At 32.7% G+C, this 20669-nt stretch overlaps 1 protein-coding gene across 2 annotated transcripts; it reads right to left on the bottom strand.

The window, feature by feature from the left end:
* Positions 1-3708: 3708 nt before the first annotated feature.
* Positions 3709-12496, bottom strand: TAF12 (TBP-associated factor 12). 2 transcript variants are annotated; one of them, XM_085723505.1, is made up of 9 exons: positions 11966-12496; positions 11596-11754; positions 10604-11104; positions 7235-7309; positions 5747-5825; positions 5607-5671; positions 5463-5498; positions 5035-5224; positions 3709-4199 (listed from the first exon to the last, which is right to left on the bottom strand). In XM_085723505.1, exons 1-8 carry the CDS (start codon positions 12464-12466, stop codon positions 5090-5092), a joined length of 1551 nt encoding a protein of 516 aa, XP_085579631.1. In that variant the 5' UTR covers positions 12467-12496; the 3' UTR covers positions 3709-4199; positions 5035-5089. The 2 variants fall into 2 exon arrangements, with proteins under 2 accessions (XP_085579631.1, XP_085579625.1); XM_085723499.1 differs by having other exon boundaries at positions 3709-4178.
* Positions 12497-20669: the final 8173 nt, after the last annotated feature.

The raw sequence follows: 20669 nt of genomic DNA, 5'->3' as shown, positions 1-20669 counted from the left end.
CTTGTTGGGTATCAACCAACTACAACTTTATTAGTACGATCATCATTTCATGCACCTTAAAAGCATGATATGTTTTTTGAAGATAAACTAGTCGAGTCTAATTGACATTAGGAAGAATCAAACTTTAGATCTTTGAGAGAACCATATTCTAAAATCCTAAGCCTTGAAAACATGATTAATCTTTAGTTGAGTCTACCAAATTTGTTGATAACAGATGGCTGATCACAAATTATAATCAATCCAACAAAACTTACTTAAATAACACCAACAATTGTCACCCATAACATAAGAGTACATGGTATTGACTTGAAAAACTGAGAAGTCCTAAACCTAAAAGCAGTCAATATAATAGCTAAGACATAATAACTATAGTCATATATTATGCTGTTGAGGACTTTGGAGGAAAAGGAAACTTATTTTTCTTTTTTAAATTAGAAAAAGTATAAATGTTTCTAAAATTGGGAATAAGTGTGACTGAAATAACATATGATCACTTCATAAAAGAAAATAGTAATATATGATCATCTAGTATATTATTCCTTCAATTTATTTAAAATGTCAGTTATATACTTAATTATAGACTTGGCTCTTCAAAATTCTTCCATCCAAATATACCAGAAGTAATTAAGATTACTTTTAGGATAAATTTATGATCTTTTGGTTGTTGTTTATAAAACAATCACTCTCAATACGGTTATCTCATATAAGGTATTGATTGATTAAATAAATACTAATAGAGGATCCTATCCTATACATAGTAAAAATAAGCTTAAAAAAATAAGAAAAGCTGATGAGTTAATGTGCAAATATAACCGTGACAATCTTACATAAATATCTACCAAATATAAAAAATGAAGGGAAAATGGGAAGAAAAAAGAATATGATTTAAATGAAGTACTCACTAAATAATTACAAATAATTATGATTTGGTGACCAAACGAAGGGTTAAATCATTTTCTACACAAGTCAAGACTCCAACAAACAATCAGGGTGTTACCATTGGAAAGGCAAAAATAATGTAGCTAACGGTGGACATTGTGATTAATTAAAAGATAAGATTATGTATGTACTACTATCTCTTGCAAAGCAAGTTTTAAAAACTTGTGAAAGTCCTATTTGTACTCCTAATTATGGTTAGGGATGTTTATGTAATCTCACGACACTAATAATGAACTTCTTGTGTCATTTCTTTTAAGCTTACTTTGATGATAAGGATATTACATCCAATCAAAATTAAAGAGTGAAGGGTATGTGTCTCAAAAGTAACTCAGTTGTATGAGTTGAGATGTTGAAAGAGTTTTAAGGAGATTATAATTAGTACTCCTAATTATAATGAATATTGTAGAACTCTATATACTTTGTCCAAGGATGAAAGTCATATTGATCCAATAGTATCCAATATCATAAACGTTACATAGATTGAGTTGAACTATAACATGTTTGAAAGTTTAACTAGAAACGGCCTATGACAATGGCTTTGATTTCACGTAATAGGAGTGGACAGGTTACATACCATAAAACAGTATAAACAGAGAAATATGGAGAGAAATACTTTTTTTTTTTAAAGCATGAAGAGAAAACTAAAGTAGGAAGGAATGACGAAAAATAATATAGTAAATTATATTTTATTTTTATTTTTTAGGTCAATCTTGACTATTACATTTTTATATTAGACAAACCACCATTTTGACCCCTAGAAGTGTAATTCGCGGCATAATAGTCCCTGTCTTTTTATTTGGTTAGTCGTTTTCGTCCCTAACGTTGAAATAACTGCAACAAATATGTAAAACCAATTTCATTTGGAAAAGTCTCCGCACCCTTGACTCTGAGAATTCTAGCAGTCCCATATAACACATTTACAGAACAGAATTCTAGAGGAGGAAACACCACAAAGAAAGTGGGTAAAAAAACACAAACACACAATAAATTATGAAATAAAGTACCAAACAAAAAATTTCAGCATCAAAGGAATGACCAAATTCATACTTGATTGAGCACTAAAAAAACAATTTAACTTAGAGATTTACTCCCTCCGTTTCAAAATGAATGTCGTTTTAGGTGTTTACACACATATTAAGAAATGCAATGATTAAAAGAAAGAGAATGGTTATTTTACCAAATTATCCTTATTAACCATTGGTTAGTTTTAAAAGTAATACTTTGGAAGTAGTGTGCAGAGTATTAATTGGAGGGTACAATTGAAAAGAAAAAATTATTATTGCATTGGAAACTGAAAGTGACATTCATTTTGAAACAATTTTTTTTTTGTTAAAGCGACACTCATTTTGAAACGGAGGGAGTAGATTTTTGAGTAATTATATTTTCAGCACTTCCAAGCTTCTCATTATTATTATGGTTATGAGAGATAAAAAATTCAGTGATGTTATCACTAGTCACAAATGAAGTTGGGAGTTTTCTTGAAGGTGGTGGCCTGGTGGGTCATCCATCCCTTTCCAAATTATAGTACAACAGTGAAATTGAAAGTCATTGAGGTTTTCTTGACTTGTGAAGTTAGTATCGTTTAAATGTTATTTCAAGATATATTCATCTGTAATCATTTATTTTTTTAGCTGCAAAATTAAAATTATCAACTTCTCTTTGATTACACAATGTTTTGGATTCCAGAGAGGCAAGTTTATGATCCTACACTGAGCTAGAAAACACCACAAAAGACAGGTTTAACTATCATCAAACAGCATTCATCTTTAATGTTGCCTTTTCGGTTAGTATTTGACACAAACTAAAAGAGATTGAACTAGAAAAAATTAGGGTTTTCATTTTTCATATCGAGGGATTTTAAAATAACCAATGCACCTTTTTTTTCTATCATTTTTGTCCCCGAAGCCACATCATCAAGGCATAAAAAGCGACATAAGAGCATACACATCGTCTGTCCATATGGGTGGTATCACACTAACCAATGCTCGTGTCATAATATCATGGATAATTGGCTTTGGAATTGAGTAGTTAAACTATCCATGGTAGCAATGCATTACTACGTTCCTTTTCCTGTAATTGTCAGATTTTGTATAGATTTTGTAATACTTTCGAGTTTTATTTCTTTTAATTAATAGTATATTGTAAGATAAGTGGGACCTATTTTAGAGTTTTGGAAGAGTGGTATGGATATTTAAAAAATGTAGTTGAGTAGTTTAAATAATTGGGAAGTATGAAGTAATATAATGTATTATGTGGGATGCATTTATACCACCCATATGGGTGACATGGATGTGGTTGCTCTACGCTTTTTTTGCAATGTTAACATCTGAAACTATAGACAGGGACAAAAAAGACTAGCGGAATGAAAAGACATAAATTATTGGGTTTCTATGTGAGTTTATGACAACGAGTTACACTTCTAGGGACCAAAATGGCAGTTTACCCCTTTTATATTGTTAAATCAATAGTTATTTTGTTAAATCACCCCAATAAATATAATTCAACTGTTAACATTCACCGCAAAGAAGATACAACTTCTCTTGAGGCTAGTGCTTTAACTCTTCCGGTCCCTGTTAACTTACATGTATAGGTGTCTTTTTGGCGTGTTGATGTCAATGACCAGAAACAGAAAAGGGATTTTCATTGTTTGTGGCTTATATGGTTTTTCTTGTTATCATTTAAACTTTACAGTCATCTTCCGGACACATTTCTAGATCAAATGGAAAAAAAAAAAAAAAAAAAAAAAAAAAAAAAAAAAACTTTGAAATATCGATTAAAGAAATATTCTTCTAAATATTTTGTATTGTATCCAGAGGTTAGGGACATACTCAACACAACAAAATGCTTTCATGTAAATTTCTAATGAGATATGAACAAATACCCTACAAAGTTTATCAACACCTTGCCCAGTGTGTAAACAACACAGTTAAAGATCCTTTTGAAAAAACAAGGCCACAAATTGCGAAGAGCCTGCTAATGATGTTGAAACTAAATGCTTAATTTACAGTAAAAGTATTTGTGAGTATATTTCAGGATACTGTTTGCATCTAAATTAGTTTGCTCGATCAATGACTTTCATACATTTATGAATCCCAAAAAATTTGAAATCATTGAGGCCAGAGCTTTTCCTTTGTCCTTCCAATTTAAAGGTCATTTCACCTTTATCTGTCTGTCTTCTGCAGTGCTTCAAAATTCAAACTATTTCTCATGTTCTGCTACATGGAACGCTCAGAAGCAGCCTGAAAAAAAAACCCAGATTCCTAAGAACAACACAAGCACAAAATCACCAACAATGCACATAAGAACAGATAGATAAAAACTTCGAAAGAAAATGCTGAGAAGTTATTCAACTTAAGTATTGAACCCCTAGTCATATGTCCCAACAATCCTCCAACATGGAACAGATTAGTCAAACAACAAGAAATATTAGGTTTCATCTGGGGTATGACTGCAAGAATTGGCATTAACAAAATAGTAAACAGAACAAGTCTACACAGTTACAACATTACAAAGTATGGGTCTGCGGCATCGAATGAGTATTATGTGGGAGGTTCTAAAATTCAATCTCTGCAACCAACAAATTTTCCTTCCCCTACAAATTGCCTATAAAAAAAAGGCTACAATTACAACATTATGAAAACATCACATACAACAACAGCAACCAAGTCTTATCCCACTAAGTGGGGTCGGCTACATGGATCAAATTACGCCATAGTGTTATATCATAAACCATAGTTGGACCCAACTCATTAACCTCTAAATCTTTCATAATAGTTTCTCTTATAGTTTTTCTAGGTCTTCCTCTACCTCTTGTAATCTGACTATCCTCCATATGAAAACATCACATGCAGATATAAATGTTGCCAGGAACAAGTTTAGCTTTCTACTTAGACAGAATTTCGACATAGTTGAACTTCTACCACGTCACTCGAGAATCAGGATCAAAAGAATTAAGACAATAGTCCATGCCAGTTTATGTGCCAGGTAAAAACGTGAAATCCTATAGTGCATTTCAAGGTTTGTGATTCATGTCGCCAAACAAGTAATGGATGTAGATATCATTTATGTTTACAATTCAATTGCAAACAAGACTACCTTTGCTAAAGCAGTTCCTCCATTGCTGTATAAAGCGCAAAAACAGCCATACATGTTATGGATTTTTAAGGTTGGGAGAGCCAATGGCATTGAAAGGTATCTTTGCCTGACTACCCTTTGCACTACCAGAAGCCTGACCAGCAGAGCCCTTAGGATGTGCAGCCTCAGTTGCTATCATTGATTTCTTTATCTGCCAAAAATATAACCAAACCAAGATAAACAAATAACCACCACGTCAAGAATAACAAAAATAAAACTACATGCATACCCAACAATGTTTTTAAATAGTAAACACACACACGATGTTTTAAATAATCACCACCTCAATAATAGCAAGGGTAGCTCATGATGTTTGCCGGTATGTGTTTATGCTGGCAAGCCTAAAAGATATAATATAACCAAGACAAAGAAAGGATACAGAAACTTACAGCCGCTAGGCGCTCTTTGTGAATATCAGTTGAAAGCTGCAAAACCATCACAAAGTACAAACCAAGAATATGAAATTCAAAAGAAAATAAACCATTTAATTAAAACTTAACTATAAAGGTGCAACAAAGGTTGGTCATTCTTACCGGTTTTCTGTAGTTTTTAATCTCATCACCACCAAATCCAGGAAGCGTAATATTCCAATTTTTCTCTAGAAAGAAAAATATAATCTGTGAAAAGGACTGGCAATGAAATCAGAACACAGACAGGTTTTTCAGTAACTAACCAAGATGTAAAAGTACGTCCTTGGCTTCCAAAGTTGTTGACTTCCGATGTTTGGCTAGTGAGCAACCAGACCTAATTATCTATTTAAAAGATAGATAAAAGAAAAGTCATTGTTGAAAACAATCTAATGTGAGTATACAAAAAAAGAAGAAAACAAAAAGGATCGGAGGATTATTATTTTGAAAAGAGGTCAATAATGATCCTGAGCTCGTACGTTTCTATACAAACGAAATATTACAAAAGAAAATAGTTTATTGGAAATTGGAAATCATAAAATATTTAAACAATTCAAAACCAATTACCTGAGGATAAAACTATGGGTGAAAAACAAATGATTCATATATTTTACAGATTGATAGAGTTTAAAACAATAGGGTTAATAGGTCTTTACACCCCTGTAATATAGGTCATTTCCGGTTTTACACCCTGTAAAAAAAAAATTTGATTTACCCCCCCTGTAAAAAAAAATTGTTTTGATTTACCCCCCTAATAGGCCAAACAAAAACGAAAAATTTCTTGAAAAAAAAAATAAAATTGGTTTTTGTTTGGCCTATTAGGGGGGTAAATCAAAAAAAAAATTTACAAGGGGGTGAATCAAAAAAAAAAAAAAAATTACAGGGGGGAAAACCGAAAATGACCTATATTACAGGGGAGTAAAGACCTATTAACCCAAAACAATAATAATAATTACAAAAGAAAATCAAATGAAACTTGGAAAATTCAATTTAGATAATTATATATCAAACATCTGCTTTCTACTTAATTTATATATGTTGAGTGATAGTCTTTACCAAACTAATATTCTTTAGAATTGTTAAAACAAATAATATATTATTCTGAAAATTAATGTGTCATTGCATTACACTGATTTGCAAGCTGGGAGGGGGGAATAAACGAGCCCTCAATATCTTCTTCTCTACTACTAGATTCATTTTAAAAGATACAAAAAACAAAAACACGTCACAGAAACAAAACAAAAAAAACACACTGCATGAATTGTTTTGCAGGGTGGTGCTTAAAAAAAAAACAAGTATAAAGCACTACGCTTATAAAATTATGGGTTAATAGGTCTTTACCCCCCTGTAATATAGGTCATTTCCGGTTTTCCCCCTTGTAAAATTTTTTTTTTTGATTTACCCCCCTGTAAAAAAAAATTGTTTTGATTTACCCCCCTAATAGGCCAAACAAAAACCATTTTTCAAGAAATTTTCGTTTTTGTTTGGCCTATTAGGGGGGTAAATCAAAACAAAATAATTTTACAGGGGGGTAAATCAAAAAAAAATTTACAGGGGGAAAACCGGAAATGACCTATATTACAGGGGGTAAAGACCTATTAACCCTAAAATTATCTAGTAATAGTAACCCGTTTCAAAATAATAAAGGATGTAACAACAGAACAACAGAAAATTTCCAGAAATTTTGAAAAGTTGCAAAAAAATGTAATCCCATCAGTCCATATAACACAATACAACGAAATGAAAAAACTCACAGACTCCAGAAAATTTTCTGCAATATCGCCAAGAATGTCTGCAACTTCAGGATCTAACTTCTCCAATGGATCAACCTAATAATAAAATATAAATGTAAACACAGGACGAAAACAAACCTATTTCATGAAAATAGAACTGTGTCAAGCTTGCAATTGTAGTAAAATTATCAAATCTAAAATTTCTTATGACATGTTTCATTCAATAATAATTCATGAACCAGAGTCGAATTGTAACCCGTCCATGATATTTAAAAGAAAGTAGATCAGTATTTTACTATTTTTTCATAATGAAGTGTAATCATCGCTCAGAAACAGTGGGGAAAGGCAATAGTAAGCACTGAAGTAATTCTAGAGCAAGGCACTGCGGCGAAGAATGTATACTCATTTGTCATGCATTCAGTAAACTACACAAGTTTTCAGCAATGCATTTGAATGAGGAAACATAATTACACTCAATTAGAAAATTCTGATAGTTTGAATTGATATACTCACTCGGTGCATCCTCCAAACACAATTTGAATGAGTATATTTGTAAGTAACTAAATGATAAAATGAAAAGGGAAAAGTGCATATATAAAACTAAGTCAGTAACACAGTATGCCTTCTGCAATTAGACACCTTCAACATCAATTTTGTCCCAACTAGTCCTTCAACTGCAACAAATGCCACTGTTTTTTTTTTTTTTGTTATCTTGGATTTACTTCCTAGCAAAGAACAGCTCAGAACCCTTGGTGTATATTTTTTATCTTAACCCAGGGCCCTAATAATCCGGAGTTTGGCTGAGAGGTAAGTAAAGTTTGACCAATGATTGTTCCAGACAGGATTCGAATTTTAGTTCTCCTGAACGATCCATCCTTAACTGGAGCTCATTAAGCACTTGAGTCTAATCACTTTTTATTTATAAAAGAGCAATTTTTTATTTTTAAACTTAAATACAATAAGACAAAACCTTACAAAATTGTGTTTTTCCTTCTGAAGTTTAATAGATTAAATAATACAATTTTAAAAAAAAAAAACGAGCCCAAAATTTTAAAATCATAACTATAATCAATGATTAAGATTTGTTCATTGTTATGAACTTGATCCCACATGAACATAAGGACTAATTATACCAACTGTTGGAGTTTAAGAACTAATTAGGACGAAGTTGAAACTGTCTATTTGCAGAAATCCTGCATAGTAGCTAGAAAAGGATAAAACTTACATATGAATACGTTAATCCAGTAATCCTACCATTTAGTTAATTTTAGCTAGAAAATGTCAGTCAAATACTCTTGTCAAATTTGTGAACAGTGTTGTCGAATGGTTGTGCCAAGGCGAAAATCAATGGCGGAAATTCAACATGACGCCATAGAATGGCGGTGGCGTGGCAGAATTAGCATGGAGGCCGCCGCAAGGATTACGGTCATGGCGGAATGCGATTCAGAAAAGGCGGGTTTTTTTAGGAGAAAAAAAAAGGGTTAGATCGCATGACCCAACTCAGGCCGAAATGGGTTTAATTCTAGTAAACCCCAATAAATAGGTATTTTACCACTACCCTCTTCTTTATTCGAGTCTTTACTTTCTACTCTGTTCTCTTTCTTTTCTTTAAATGTGTGTGCAACCACCACTACCCAACTGCGACCACCACCTAACTTCGACCACCGACCACCATCATCACGAAGCCCTCTGTTCTCTCTTCTCTGTGAGGCATGACCACTCTCTTCATTCTTCTCCGCTTTCTATTTTTCATATTGATAAGTATTATTTTTCTTCTTTTTCCTTATATTAATTTCTTTATTTCCTTTTATTTCTTCATTTTCAGTTCTATTTTGTTTAATTCTTTATTCTCTTTGTTTAAACTTCTTTTTCTATTTTTACAATTCTTTATCTTTCTTCATTTTTCTTATGTTTAATTCTTTAAATTCTTCTTTTCTACATTTTTTTTTCTTATGTTTTAATTCTTCATTTTTTTTGTCTAAACTTCTTTCGCTATTTATTAAATTATCTTAAATATGTTTTTAATTGTTTATTATAGACCACCCAATTGTAAATTGTTATCTTAAATTAACTTAATTTTGTAACCAAAAAAAAAAACTTAATTTAATTTTTAGTTGTTTTTAAATTGGTGTTTTACTTATTTCTGCTATTTTAGGGTGAATATATATTAGGTTTTTCTGCTTGTCTGCCATGCTTCCGTCATTTGCCGTTACGCCATTCGCTATATGTTTATGGCGGATTTTTGGCTCGCCGCCATAGACTGCCATCGACAACACTTTGTCAATCCATTAAAACTACCAAAAAATATTTGTATTTTAAGTGTGATCAAAGAATAAGAGGTGTTGAAAGAAGTTGTAACAAGACGCTTTATTACCAATAGATTCAAATTCAAATTACTAATAAGAAACAAAAGCCCTGTTCACCCAAAGCATGTACAAGGTTATAGCATAATAACATTAGGTTGTCACATTCATTCTATTATACTTTATCAGTATATTGTGGATAAACACTACCATAAAAAAATAGAAATGTGATAAACATTTGACCCAGCTGAGAAACCCATGCAAATAAATCAATGACATATTTTGTGAGAAACGTATGACCCATTCGTGTTTTTGACAAAAAATATAGAACCTTCATGAACTTTAAATCACCAGCTAAAACAGCAATTACACCCTTCCATAGATTTATTTATAGATTAATGCAAATTACGAGGCCCAACCTAAATGGTCCCAATACACCATCTATGACAAAGCGAGCAAAAAAAGCTAAATCTAAGATTCTTAGTAATTTCAAGTGCACATAAGCCGTCATCTAAATTCTTACATGTCTAATGGGGGACTTGAGGCATCACAACTTCATGAATGGACCTTGGGCCAGTCTAAACTGTGTTCGGATATCTAATAAATAGTGAAAAGTAATAAAATGGGATGGAATAGAACAGAATGGAGCAAAATGAAATAAAATTATCATTCAATTAATTGGATATTTATACAATGGAGTGGAGAAAAAAGCTGGTTCAACACTAAACCACTTAATTGGAAGGGAGCAGCGACAGTGAGTTATTGAAGGCAACTACATGAAATGCATTTGTTCAAGTTCCATTTCATTTCAACCTATTTTAAACAATCCAAACAATGGACCTATTTTGATATCGTTTCATTTCATCTCAATCCATTAAACCTCCATGTTTTAAATTAAATCACTGTCAACGTAGATAAAACTAGGAAGTTCCAACAGGAGACCTTCAGCATGCCTACTCGGAATACAAAATGCCAAAATCTAGAGAATTCCACATATGTTTTATTTAACAAAATGTGCTGGTAATAATTAGAATATGAACAATGAACCTAGAAAAACCCAATACAGAGCACAAGTTGTATAGCGCACCTGATGGACTAGCTCATGGATGCTTCTTTTGCTGAGAACACTCTTGCCCGATTCTTCTATATCTGCATTTGGTAAAGTATTTGGTAATCTACTTTGACTCCCTGGTTGAACTGCACCGGACTGTCCAGCCACAAGTGATGAAGGTTTCTGATTTCCTGGCCCCTGTAGCCTTGTAACCTGTGGCTGGTGAGGCACATGTGGAGCTCTTGAAGACGAAACTTGTTGCCCAAAATGCTCCTGGGTTTGATTAGAAGGCAAAGATTGCTGCTGCTGTGAAGCTGTTGGCATGGATTGCTGCTGCTGGGAAATATGCGTCCTTTGCTGCAAGGATTGTGGGTTTATTTGCTGCCTATAGGCCGGGGATGGCAAAGGAGGCTTCCCTGGTGGCCCAGACGACAACCATGGCTGATTAATTGACTGCATACCTTGTGATGCACTTGGAGATGGAGCTGAAGGTGGTCCCACAGATGACGGTCTCATAAGTCCATGACCTTGGAAACTCTGAAGAAAATATAAACAAACTAGGAAATCACAAACAATTACAGCGTAACACAAAAGTATGAAAAAACCTCTTAATCACATAACAGTTGAAAATAAGCAATGCTCAATATATTCAGTTTCAGTCCCTGTTTGGATGAACAATTTAAGCGCCTATAACATAAATGCTTATCATACAAGTGTTTATGTGTAAGCTATTTATATTTTTATAACAAAATAAAATAAAATCAATTTGTTTTCATATAAACTATAAGTTGTTTTCATAAGCTATCTTGGAGAGTTTATGGAAATCTCATAATTTATGTCTACAAGTCCTTCCAAACAGTCCCACGAAGTGAATAACCTCATAAGTCAATCCTAACAGACCCTTACACACATAAATTACACACATAAAAACAGAACTCCGCAAACGAAAAACACACACCATACTCATAAGTAAAATTCAGTTTCACATTCACAACAGAACATTACAGAGTGAACCAAAATACACTAACCTGAGAACCAGCAGGTTGATTATTTTGAGCAGAAGGCGGTGGTGGTCTAAGAGACGATTGAACCGGTCTCTGTTGATGTGGAGGCATTCCACCTGGCCGCATTTGTGAATTCGAACCGAAAGATCCTAACGTCCCCATTCCTTGCATTGGCGCTCGCACCTAAACATTACAAACAACAACTAGTAAAAAAATAACTCAACAATCAACATAATCATAAAAAAAATAACTCAAGAAGTTTAATTAGTATACATTGACGATGTAAATTTATTATACACATATATCCAAAATGTGTGGCAACAATGCATGTGTAAAATAATTGTACACCGACGGTGCATACTAATTAAATTCCAATCACAATGCAAAACTATACCTGAGAGGTGTTAGAATTTGTTGTAGAATCAGAACGACCCATTCCACCAAAATGCTGACTGAAGGAAGAAGAAAACGGAGGGGAAGGGCTCTGGTGGTGCGCGGGTACACCAATTGCCATACCGCCTCTCGGCGCAGAAGCCGAGGATATCGATGAAGCGGGATTGGACGGAAAAGATGAAGCTTGTGAAGGATTAGCGGAAGGTGGGATTGATGAGAAGTGAGAGTAATGTGACTGTGTCGGAGGAGGATTTCGGGTGAATGAAGAAGAAGGAGGACGTGATTGGGGAGGAAGTGGAGTTGGGGGTTTAGGGTTTGGAGTTTGGATTAGATTAGGGTTAGGGTTAGGGATTGGGGAAGGATGTGATGGTGCTGAGATGGGAGGGGTTGAGGATGTGGGTGGAGGGAGAGAGGGTGGTGGTTGTTGTTGTTGTGGTTGAGATTGTGAGGATTCGGTGGTGGTTCTAGCGGTGGTTCCGGTGACCGGAGGTTGTGATTCCATGGAGGAGTTGTAGTTCTGAGAATTTTGGTCGAAAATTTGAAAGCTTAGTGTGGTATTTATGTGCAAGTGTATTTTTTACGATTTTGAATTCTCTTATTTTTACAATTTTTGGAAATTTGTCACAATTTACAATTTTTTGAAATTTGTCACAATTTTTTACGATTTTGAATGGCTTAAATAGGTCTTTCGTCCCTGCAAATATAGGTCATTTGAATTTTCGTCCCTAAAGTTACTAATTCTTCCAATCTGTCACTGCAAATATTAATCATTTGAAAAATGGTCCTAATTACATCTAATTAGTAACTTCAGAGACGAAAATTCAAATTGCATATATTTGCAGGGACTAAAGACCCATGGCTTAAATAGGTCTTTCGTCCCTGCAAATATAGGTCATTTGAATTTTCGTCCCTAAAGTTACTAATTCTTCCAATCTGTCACTGCAAATATTAATCATTTGAAAAATGGTCCTAATTACATCTAATTAGTAACTTCAGAGACGAAAATTCAAATTGCATATATTTGCAGGGACTAAAGACTCATTTAAGCCAACCACCTCGCCCAATCATCACTTGCCACATGGGCACCACGTCGCTAATGATAGCCCACAAACTAATTAGGACCAAAAGTCAAATGATTAATATTTGCAGTGACAGATTGGAACGATTAGTAACTTCATGGACGAAAATTCAAATGACATATATTTGCAGGGACGAAAGGCCTATTTAAGCCATTTTGAATTCTCTTATGTTGACAAGACACTGACAACGAAATCCAACAAATGAGTCATAAATATAACAATAAGTTTTTATTTTAAATAAAATTGGGAAATGAAACTGAGTGACGTAGTTACAGCTGTCAGTCATCCGATCAAAATAAACGTCTGAGATTGTTTTATCGTGTGAACCTAAGTTTGAAATTTGTATCATACGATCACAAATCAACGGCCTCGATCTATTACAGCGTGAAACAATAGGAAAATTCTACAGCAGGGAAACCTGGTCCTCCTTCTCTCCTCCTACACTCTAGTTTTCCATTCAGATTGTTTCACTACATCTACTCGTCGTCGTCACCAATGCCTGACTCGCCTCTTGCCAGTTGTTGTTGCCACCGTTGCCCGACACATCTCTTGTCGGTCGTCGTCGTATTCTCCATCGTGCTTATCTCAACCACAATCAGGTATTTTTCTCTAAACAATTACAGAACCAACACTCTCTTTACACTAAAGATTGAAATCAAAAATCTCAAATTATTTTATGAATTTGTCACCTTTATCATGTTACTAGGTTTTCCCCTTTAGGGTTTTCTTTCATTATGTATTTTCAGAGATAATTTGAAGGACACCGTGATTAAATATTGCCCATGATTAAAGTATTAATATGACTAAGCATTGGGAAATAGATTTCCCAATTCATATAAATTTCCAAACTTGTACAATTTGAGGTACTTTGTATCTTGAATTGGATCAGAGCGTTGGAAAATAGATTTTATACAATGTTTGTGGTTGATTGTATCTATGACTTCAAAGGCTCGTATCTCTTAATTTTTTGATGTTCAATTTTGTTTTGGATGGTGTTTGTTTGTTTCTTGTCTCGGATTTGTCGTATTGGTTGGGGGATGGGGTATTTTACCAAGATCATTCAGCTATGTGTTGGCTGGTTGTTTTATGTGGAAGGGTGTTGTTTTGAGGATTTTTCATGCGTACTGGTTCATGTTGTTTGGGTCGGTTTTAATTTATTTGCTTTGTTTTAGTGCTCTTTGTCCATGGAGTTATTTTAGGCATTGGGAAGGGGATATCTTGGTTAGAGGTTGTTTTCTTGTGTCTTTTTCCCCTAACCCTTTAGGGTTTATCTTCTGCCTCATTTTCATTTCACCACACGCTATTCTCTTTCTCTCACACTTCAACGCAATCCATGAACTTAGTCAACCTACGCTTGTAGAGGCATTCGTGTTGTCGTCGCTTGCAACCCAAGAACAGGAAAAAGCACTCTAATTTGTGCCCCCTTCCCAAAGAACTTTGGATGGGATGTCGCTCCCGTATTGCAAATACTAAACGTGCATGTGACAGTAAAGCAGGGCACTTTACGTCGTGGGGACACTAGCGACAACCATGCGATCGTCAACATTAGAGTTCTTAATCAACTACGACAAACTAACACGGTTGTGCTCCCTTATTCATGTGATCAGCCCGTGACAGCTGAAAGTTTAAGTGCATTTTGGCTCCCTTGTCTTTGCCAGAACTTAGAGTTAGCTGTTTAGGTTATTGTGGTCGATTGTAAGTTTGACGTGCGAGATGAAAATCAACTTATGAACCTAAAACAATTGATGCAACCAATTATGCAACAATTTGTTGAGATTAAAACTTGCATTGAATGTTCAGCTAATTACCATTAAAAACGAAATCAGTACTTACATATAACTCTATGTGGACGATAATCTTTTTTACTACTCAATAGAACCGTACACTTGCCGATTCGTATCAAGGAATAACAAAAGACCTCCACAAGTGGATCTTACAACAAAAGGTGGAATTTAAAACATCGTGAGTAGGAAGAGATGTTTTTAATCTCTTAAATTTAGCATATATATATATATATATATATATATATATATATATAACAATTATTTCAGAACAAGTTGTGCAAAAGAAGCCTAAATTATCAAGTTTAGATGTGCCGCCTATCAAGAAATTTTCTTTAACCTTATATTTTTCAAGTAATTCATATGATCATTGACATACCACGCATCATTGACAGATTTAACTATTTTTTATTGTAGATGGTATTTTCAAACCAAATGTTATTACCGCAATACATAAAATTATTATCTTACCACAATAGTCAAGATTAACTTTGTAAACCTTGTAAAGTTCAAATAAAGATAAAACGCCCCCAATAATGTTCTAGACAATGTCTTGAAGTGGTTAAATTTAGTATTCAAAATGTCAAAGTGTAAGGATCGATTGTAGAATATAAATTTCTTAAGTAACTAACGTACATTTCCAAAATCATGAAAATCAAACAAATAATTGGATAAATAACTTGAGAAACCTGACTCATTAAACACGACCTCTGCACGAAGCTTACATAGATTATTTTAAATCATATCATGTAAACATAATAGTTTGTTAAAGCAGAGCGATTGGTTACCGAAATGATGCTCAAAATCTTGGTAATATTATTGTTTTTTTGAAGGATGGTAATATTATTGTTGTTATGACATTTTATCATATCATATAACAATAATGTTTACATTGTATTATTGTTATATGATGTTTCAATGTATAAATGCGTCTATGCATAGTTGATATTAATATAATCCAATTTTTTAAAATTCATTATCAAAACAAGTTTATAAATAATCAAAACAAATAGTAAAATAGAAGATATTTCCTAAAAACAATATAAGTTCTTGACATAATTTTTTTCATCAATAAATTCCACAAAACAATTTTGTTTCTAATCGTGATTGATTGTTTATAAAATAACACAAAGACTTTTACAAGATGAATTTACAGTCATAAGGTAGATTTCAAATCTTATTGTTTCTAATATGGTGTTTCCACCACTCTAACCTTTAATTTCTCCAAGGGCATAAAACATAAAAAATGAACTATATTCTTAAGATCATTCTTATTTTTTGAATGGACACTTTATCTCGAAAGGGACTATGATTTTAATAATACTCTTATGATAAAATTGAGCATTTCTGGTATTAGATTATTTACTTTTTCTTGTATGCATTGAGCTTGATAGAATTAAGAAGTGTATCGTGTTGCAATGGAATAACAATCCTTGGTAACTATTACCATTAAAAGAACATTATGCAACTTCATTAAAGAAAGATAAAAGATTACAATTAAATAAGATAAAAGAGCATTATGCATCTTCATTAAAGAACGTTGCAAATAGCAATTGATTTCAGAATCTCTAACATTAGAGTAATCACTCATTTGAAACATTAGAAACATTAACTTCATAATTTATTTATCATGTAACACTTCAAATGAGATTATAGCATGAGAAATTGGACAAAGTCCTTAAAATTCTAAGGCAGTAGACCTATCAATAATAGGATACAATGTAATTTTAAGAATTCGACATTGGCCTAGACCTCCATTGTTCCTTTTTACCACGATGCATCTATCATTGTCCCATCTACTTTCCCAACTATTTTGAATGTTGAAGAAATCAACATCATAGCGTCTTAGAATTCCACAATGATTATTAGTATAAAGTCTCATATGATAAGGTGACAATGGTGGATGCTTCACAATCTTATGGCAAAAATATAAGTCAAAAATAGTTCCTTTTTTATATTTAACATATTCCACGCCACTGCACAGTGTGACAGCTACAAGACCATACTCTAGAAGAGTCATCAAGAGTTCCTCTTCACTATGACATTGTTGATAACCTTTGATATGAACTATGTGTGCGAAATTCAGCTGACAAATATTGTAATGAAATATTAAAATAATATTAATAAATTTTTAGATAGAAAAGAAATTTTAGAGGAAAAAGCACTCTAATTTGTGCCCCCTTCCCAAAGAACTTTGGATGGGATGTCGCTCCGTATTGTAAATACTAAACAATTTTGTTTCTAATCGTGATTGGTTGTTTATAAAATAACACAAAAACCTCTACAAGATGAATTTACACCCATAAAGTAGATTTTAAATCTTATTATTGTATGACATTTTTATTTAGTTAAAAATAAACATATCATATAGCCACAATGTTTACATCATTAAATTCCACAAAACAATTTTGTTTCTAATCGTGATTGGTTGTTTATAAAATAACACAAAGATTTCTACAAGATCAGGGTGATTTGAATTTGGACCACTTAAAGTTTGGGTCCAAGTTGAACCAGTTTTTTGTACCATTAGATTAAATCAGTCCATCAAATTTTATTATGGTCTCTCCACATCAAATCCCTCTATCTCTCATCTCATTGTCTCTTTCTCTTTCTCTCTCAAAGAATCATGCAGCAAAAACTTGCTGGAGGACTTGCTTCAGCCTTCAAGTTTGCTTCGATTTGGAGATAGATAACATTGTTGTACTAATTTCTGTTTCTTTTGACCGAATTCAAGATTCATACTATTGAAATTTTAATCCGTATACTCATACTCATTAAGTGGTTATGAAAATTATAAGGACAAGCTGAATTGCCAACGACAATCGTTTAAGTGGTGAAGAAGGGTAGCCATTTCTATGTGTTGTTCAATTTCCCCAAATAAACAACTCTAGTATCATCAACTTCTCCCATACTTTACCTTTCTCTTTTCCTGACACAGTTCACTTCCTCTCTATGAGTTTTTGAATACAACGATGGTGTAATGGTGAAAATGAAAGTTGAATTTGGTGTGGACAATGACACAAATTCAACAAATCTTCATTCAGCTAAAAAAAATTGAAAAAAAAAATATGTGTTGATGATTTTCTACTTTCTCTCACTTCCATTTCTAAGTTCTGATAGAGACACCAATGAGAGAGGGAGAGATTTGGTGTGGATAGACTACCATTAAATTTGATGAGCTGATTTAATCTATGGTTAAAAAAACTGGTCCAACTTGGACCTAAACTTCAAGTGGTCCAAACTAAATGCACCCACAAGATGAATTTACAGCCATAAGGTAGATTTCAAATCTTATTGTTGCATGACATTTTTATTGTTTCTACTATTATTATTATTCATTTAGAAATACTATTATTATTGTTGTATGACATTTTTATTTCGTTAAATATAAACATATCATATAACCACAATGTTTACATCAATAAATTCCACAAAACAATTTTGTTTCTAATCGTGATTGGTTATTTATAAAATAACACAAAAACTTCTACAAGATGAATTTACATCCATAAGGTATATTTCAAATCTTATTGTTGTGTGACATTTTTATTGTTTCTACTATTATTATTTTTCATTTAGAAATACTATTATTATTGTTGTCTGACATTTTTATTTAGTTAAAAATAAACATATCGTATAACCACAATGTTTACATCAATAAATTGCACAAAACAATTTTGTTTCTAATCGTGATTGATTGTTTATAAAATAACACAAAGACCTATACAAGATGAATTTATATCCATAAGGTATATTTCAAATCTTATTGTTGTATGACATTTTTATTTAGTTAAAAATTAACATATCATATAACCACAATGTTTATATCAATAAATTCCACAAAACAATTTTGTTTCTAATCGTGATTGGTTGTTTATAAAATAACACAAAGACCTCTACAAGATGAATTTACAGCCATAAGGTAAATTTCAAATCTTATTGTCGTATGACATTTTTATTGTTTCCATTATTATTATTTTTCACTAGCGGAATGACGGACACGATACGTTTTTTCTACTGCGCTAACTCATGTGATTATTTTATTATGTTTGTTTGTATAATTTTGAATAAAAAAATTTAAATTTTAAAATATTAATGAAAATAATTGATATATTGATTTATAAACAAAATATTGTCAAGGCATATAACAAAATTATCTATGAACGCAACATATTTTAGTTTGCCTGCATATAAAATAATGATCATTTATTGTTTATTCTAATAGTAATTACTACATCATAACATAAATGTATAAATGACATGTTATGTAAAAGAAACATTGATATGATTGCGATAAAAGAATATATTTAAAAACTACATTTTTCGTAAAGTCTCCATCTTCTCCTTCTATTTTCCCTTCTTTATTGAGAACTTTTGTTGAATTTTGAGAAACTCCTCTTGATAAAGTTACATATAATTGACCATGGCTGAAAACATGTCATGGAAGATAGATTCCGACATTGAGAATGATCTGCCCTTGTGACTTATTTATGGTAATTGCAAAACTTAGTCTAACGGGAAACTGTTTTTTACTAAGCACAAAGGGAAGTACCGAACTCGCATTTGTTTTTAATTTAATTCTAGGCAAGAATGCTCTTTTTCCATCATTGCTTCCTGTTAGGAATTCCACATCCAACATATTCTTAAATGAACCACGACATAACAATCGTGTTCCATTACACATGCCATATCTAGGGTCTATGTTTCGCAACAACGTCAAAGGTGCACCTTATTTTACCTTTAAAATATGTGGTGGGATACTTCCTTGAGCAATTAAGTTTAAGAATTCATGTTAATATAAGTTATGAGTATCCCCTTCAACCTCTTCAAATGACAACAAATTATGTTCGTCTCCTGGAAGATTGATAATTATGTCATTCAATTTTCGAACATCATCATTTGTAGGTGTAATTATGGCTCTTTCGACCATATACGATGCATCTCATCCACGCAAATCTAATTGTAAAAAAATATGATCAAAAAGAGTTTGTATTGACTGTTCTCCTTCCCATGGTAATGCAATTTGAGGAGGTATCCTCAGCATATCATTGGGTTTGGTAGGTTCAACACCGTCACCAATTCGCATAAGAAATTGTGCAAATTCAGGATCATTCATTGATCGCATATTTTGTATCAAATGTAGGACCTTGATATTAGCCCACAAATAAGACCTAATAATACATGCAGATATAATTTGTGCCTTACTACCTTTTTGAACAACTGGAAGTACTTGACAAAAATATCCACCCATGATCATAACTTTTCCACCAAATGGAGCATCACAGTCTAAAATATCTTTTAGTGTTCGATCTAATGCTTCTAAACAGTATCTGTTTGTCATTGGGGGCTTCATCCCAAATTATGGCAGCTGCTACTCTAACAAGCTTTGCAAGATCTTTTTGGTTTTTTATATTGCAGATGGAATTTGGTTGTACATCAAAAGGTAAATTAAATCGGAAGTGTGCAGTTCTACCACCCAGTAATAATGTTGCAGCTATACCAGATGACGCGGTTGCTAAGACAATTTTTCCTCTATTTCTCAAAGTTGCCATTAATGCTTGATAAAAGAATGTTTTACCTGTTCCGTCTGGACCATCAACAAAAAATACTTGACTCTGTTTGTTACTAATCTTTTTTAGAGGATTTAAAGTCCAATCTTTAATAATATTTTTTGCTCACGTTTGTTACTAATATTTTTTTAGAGGATGTAAATTCAAATGATTAATAATATTTTTTGCTCACGTTTATTACTAATATTTTTTTAGAGGATTTAAAGTCCAATCTTTAACAATATTTTTTGCTTACGTTTGTTACTAATCGTTCTTTTAGAGGATTTAAAGTCCAA

Source organism: Medicago sativa, chromosome 1 (genome assembly GCF_051527215.1).
Source record: "Medicago sativa cultivar Bolivia chromosome 1, Bolivia_mono, whole genome shotgun sequence".
NCBI lineage: Eukaryota > Viridiplantae > Streptophyta > Magnoliopsida > Fabales > Fabaceae > Medicago > Medicago sativa.
Note: the sequence above shows the minus strand (reverse complement) of the source record. Positions and strands in the feature narration are given on the sequence as shown.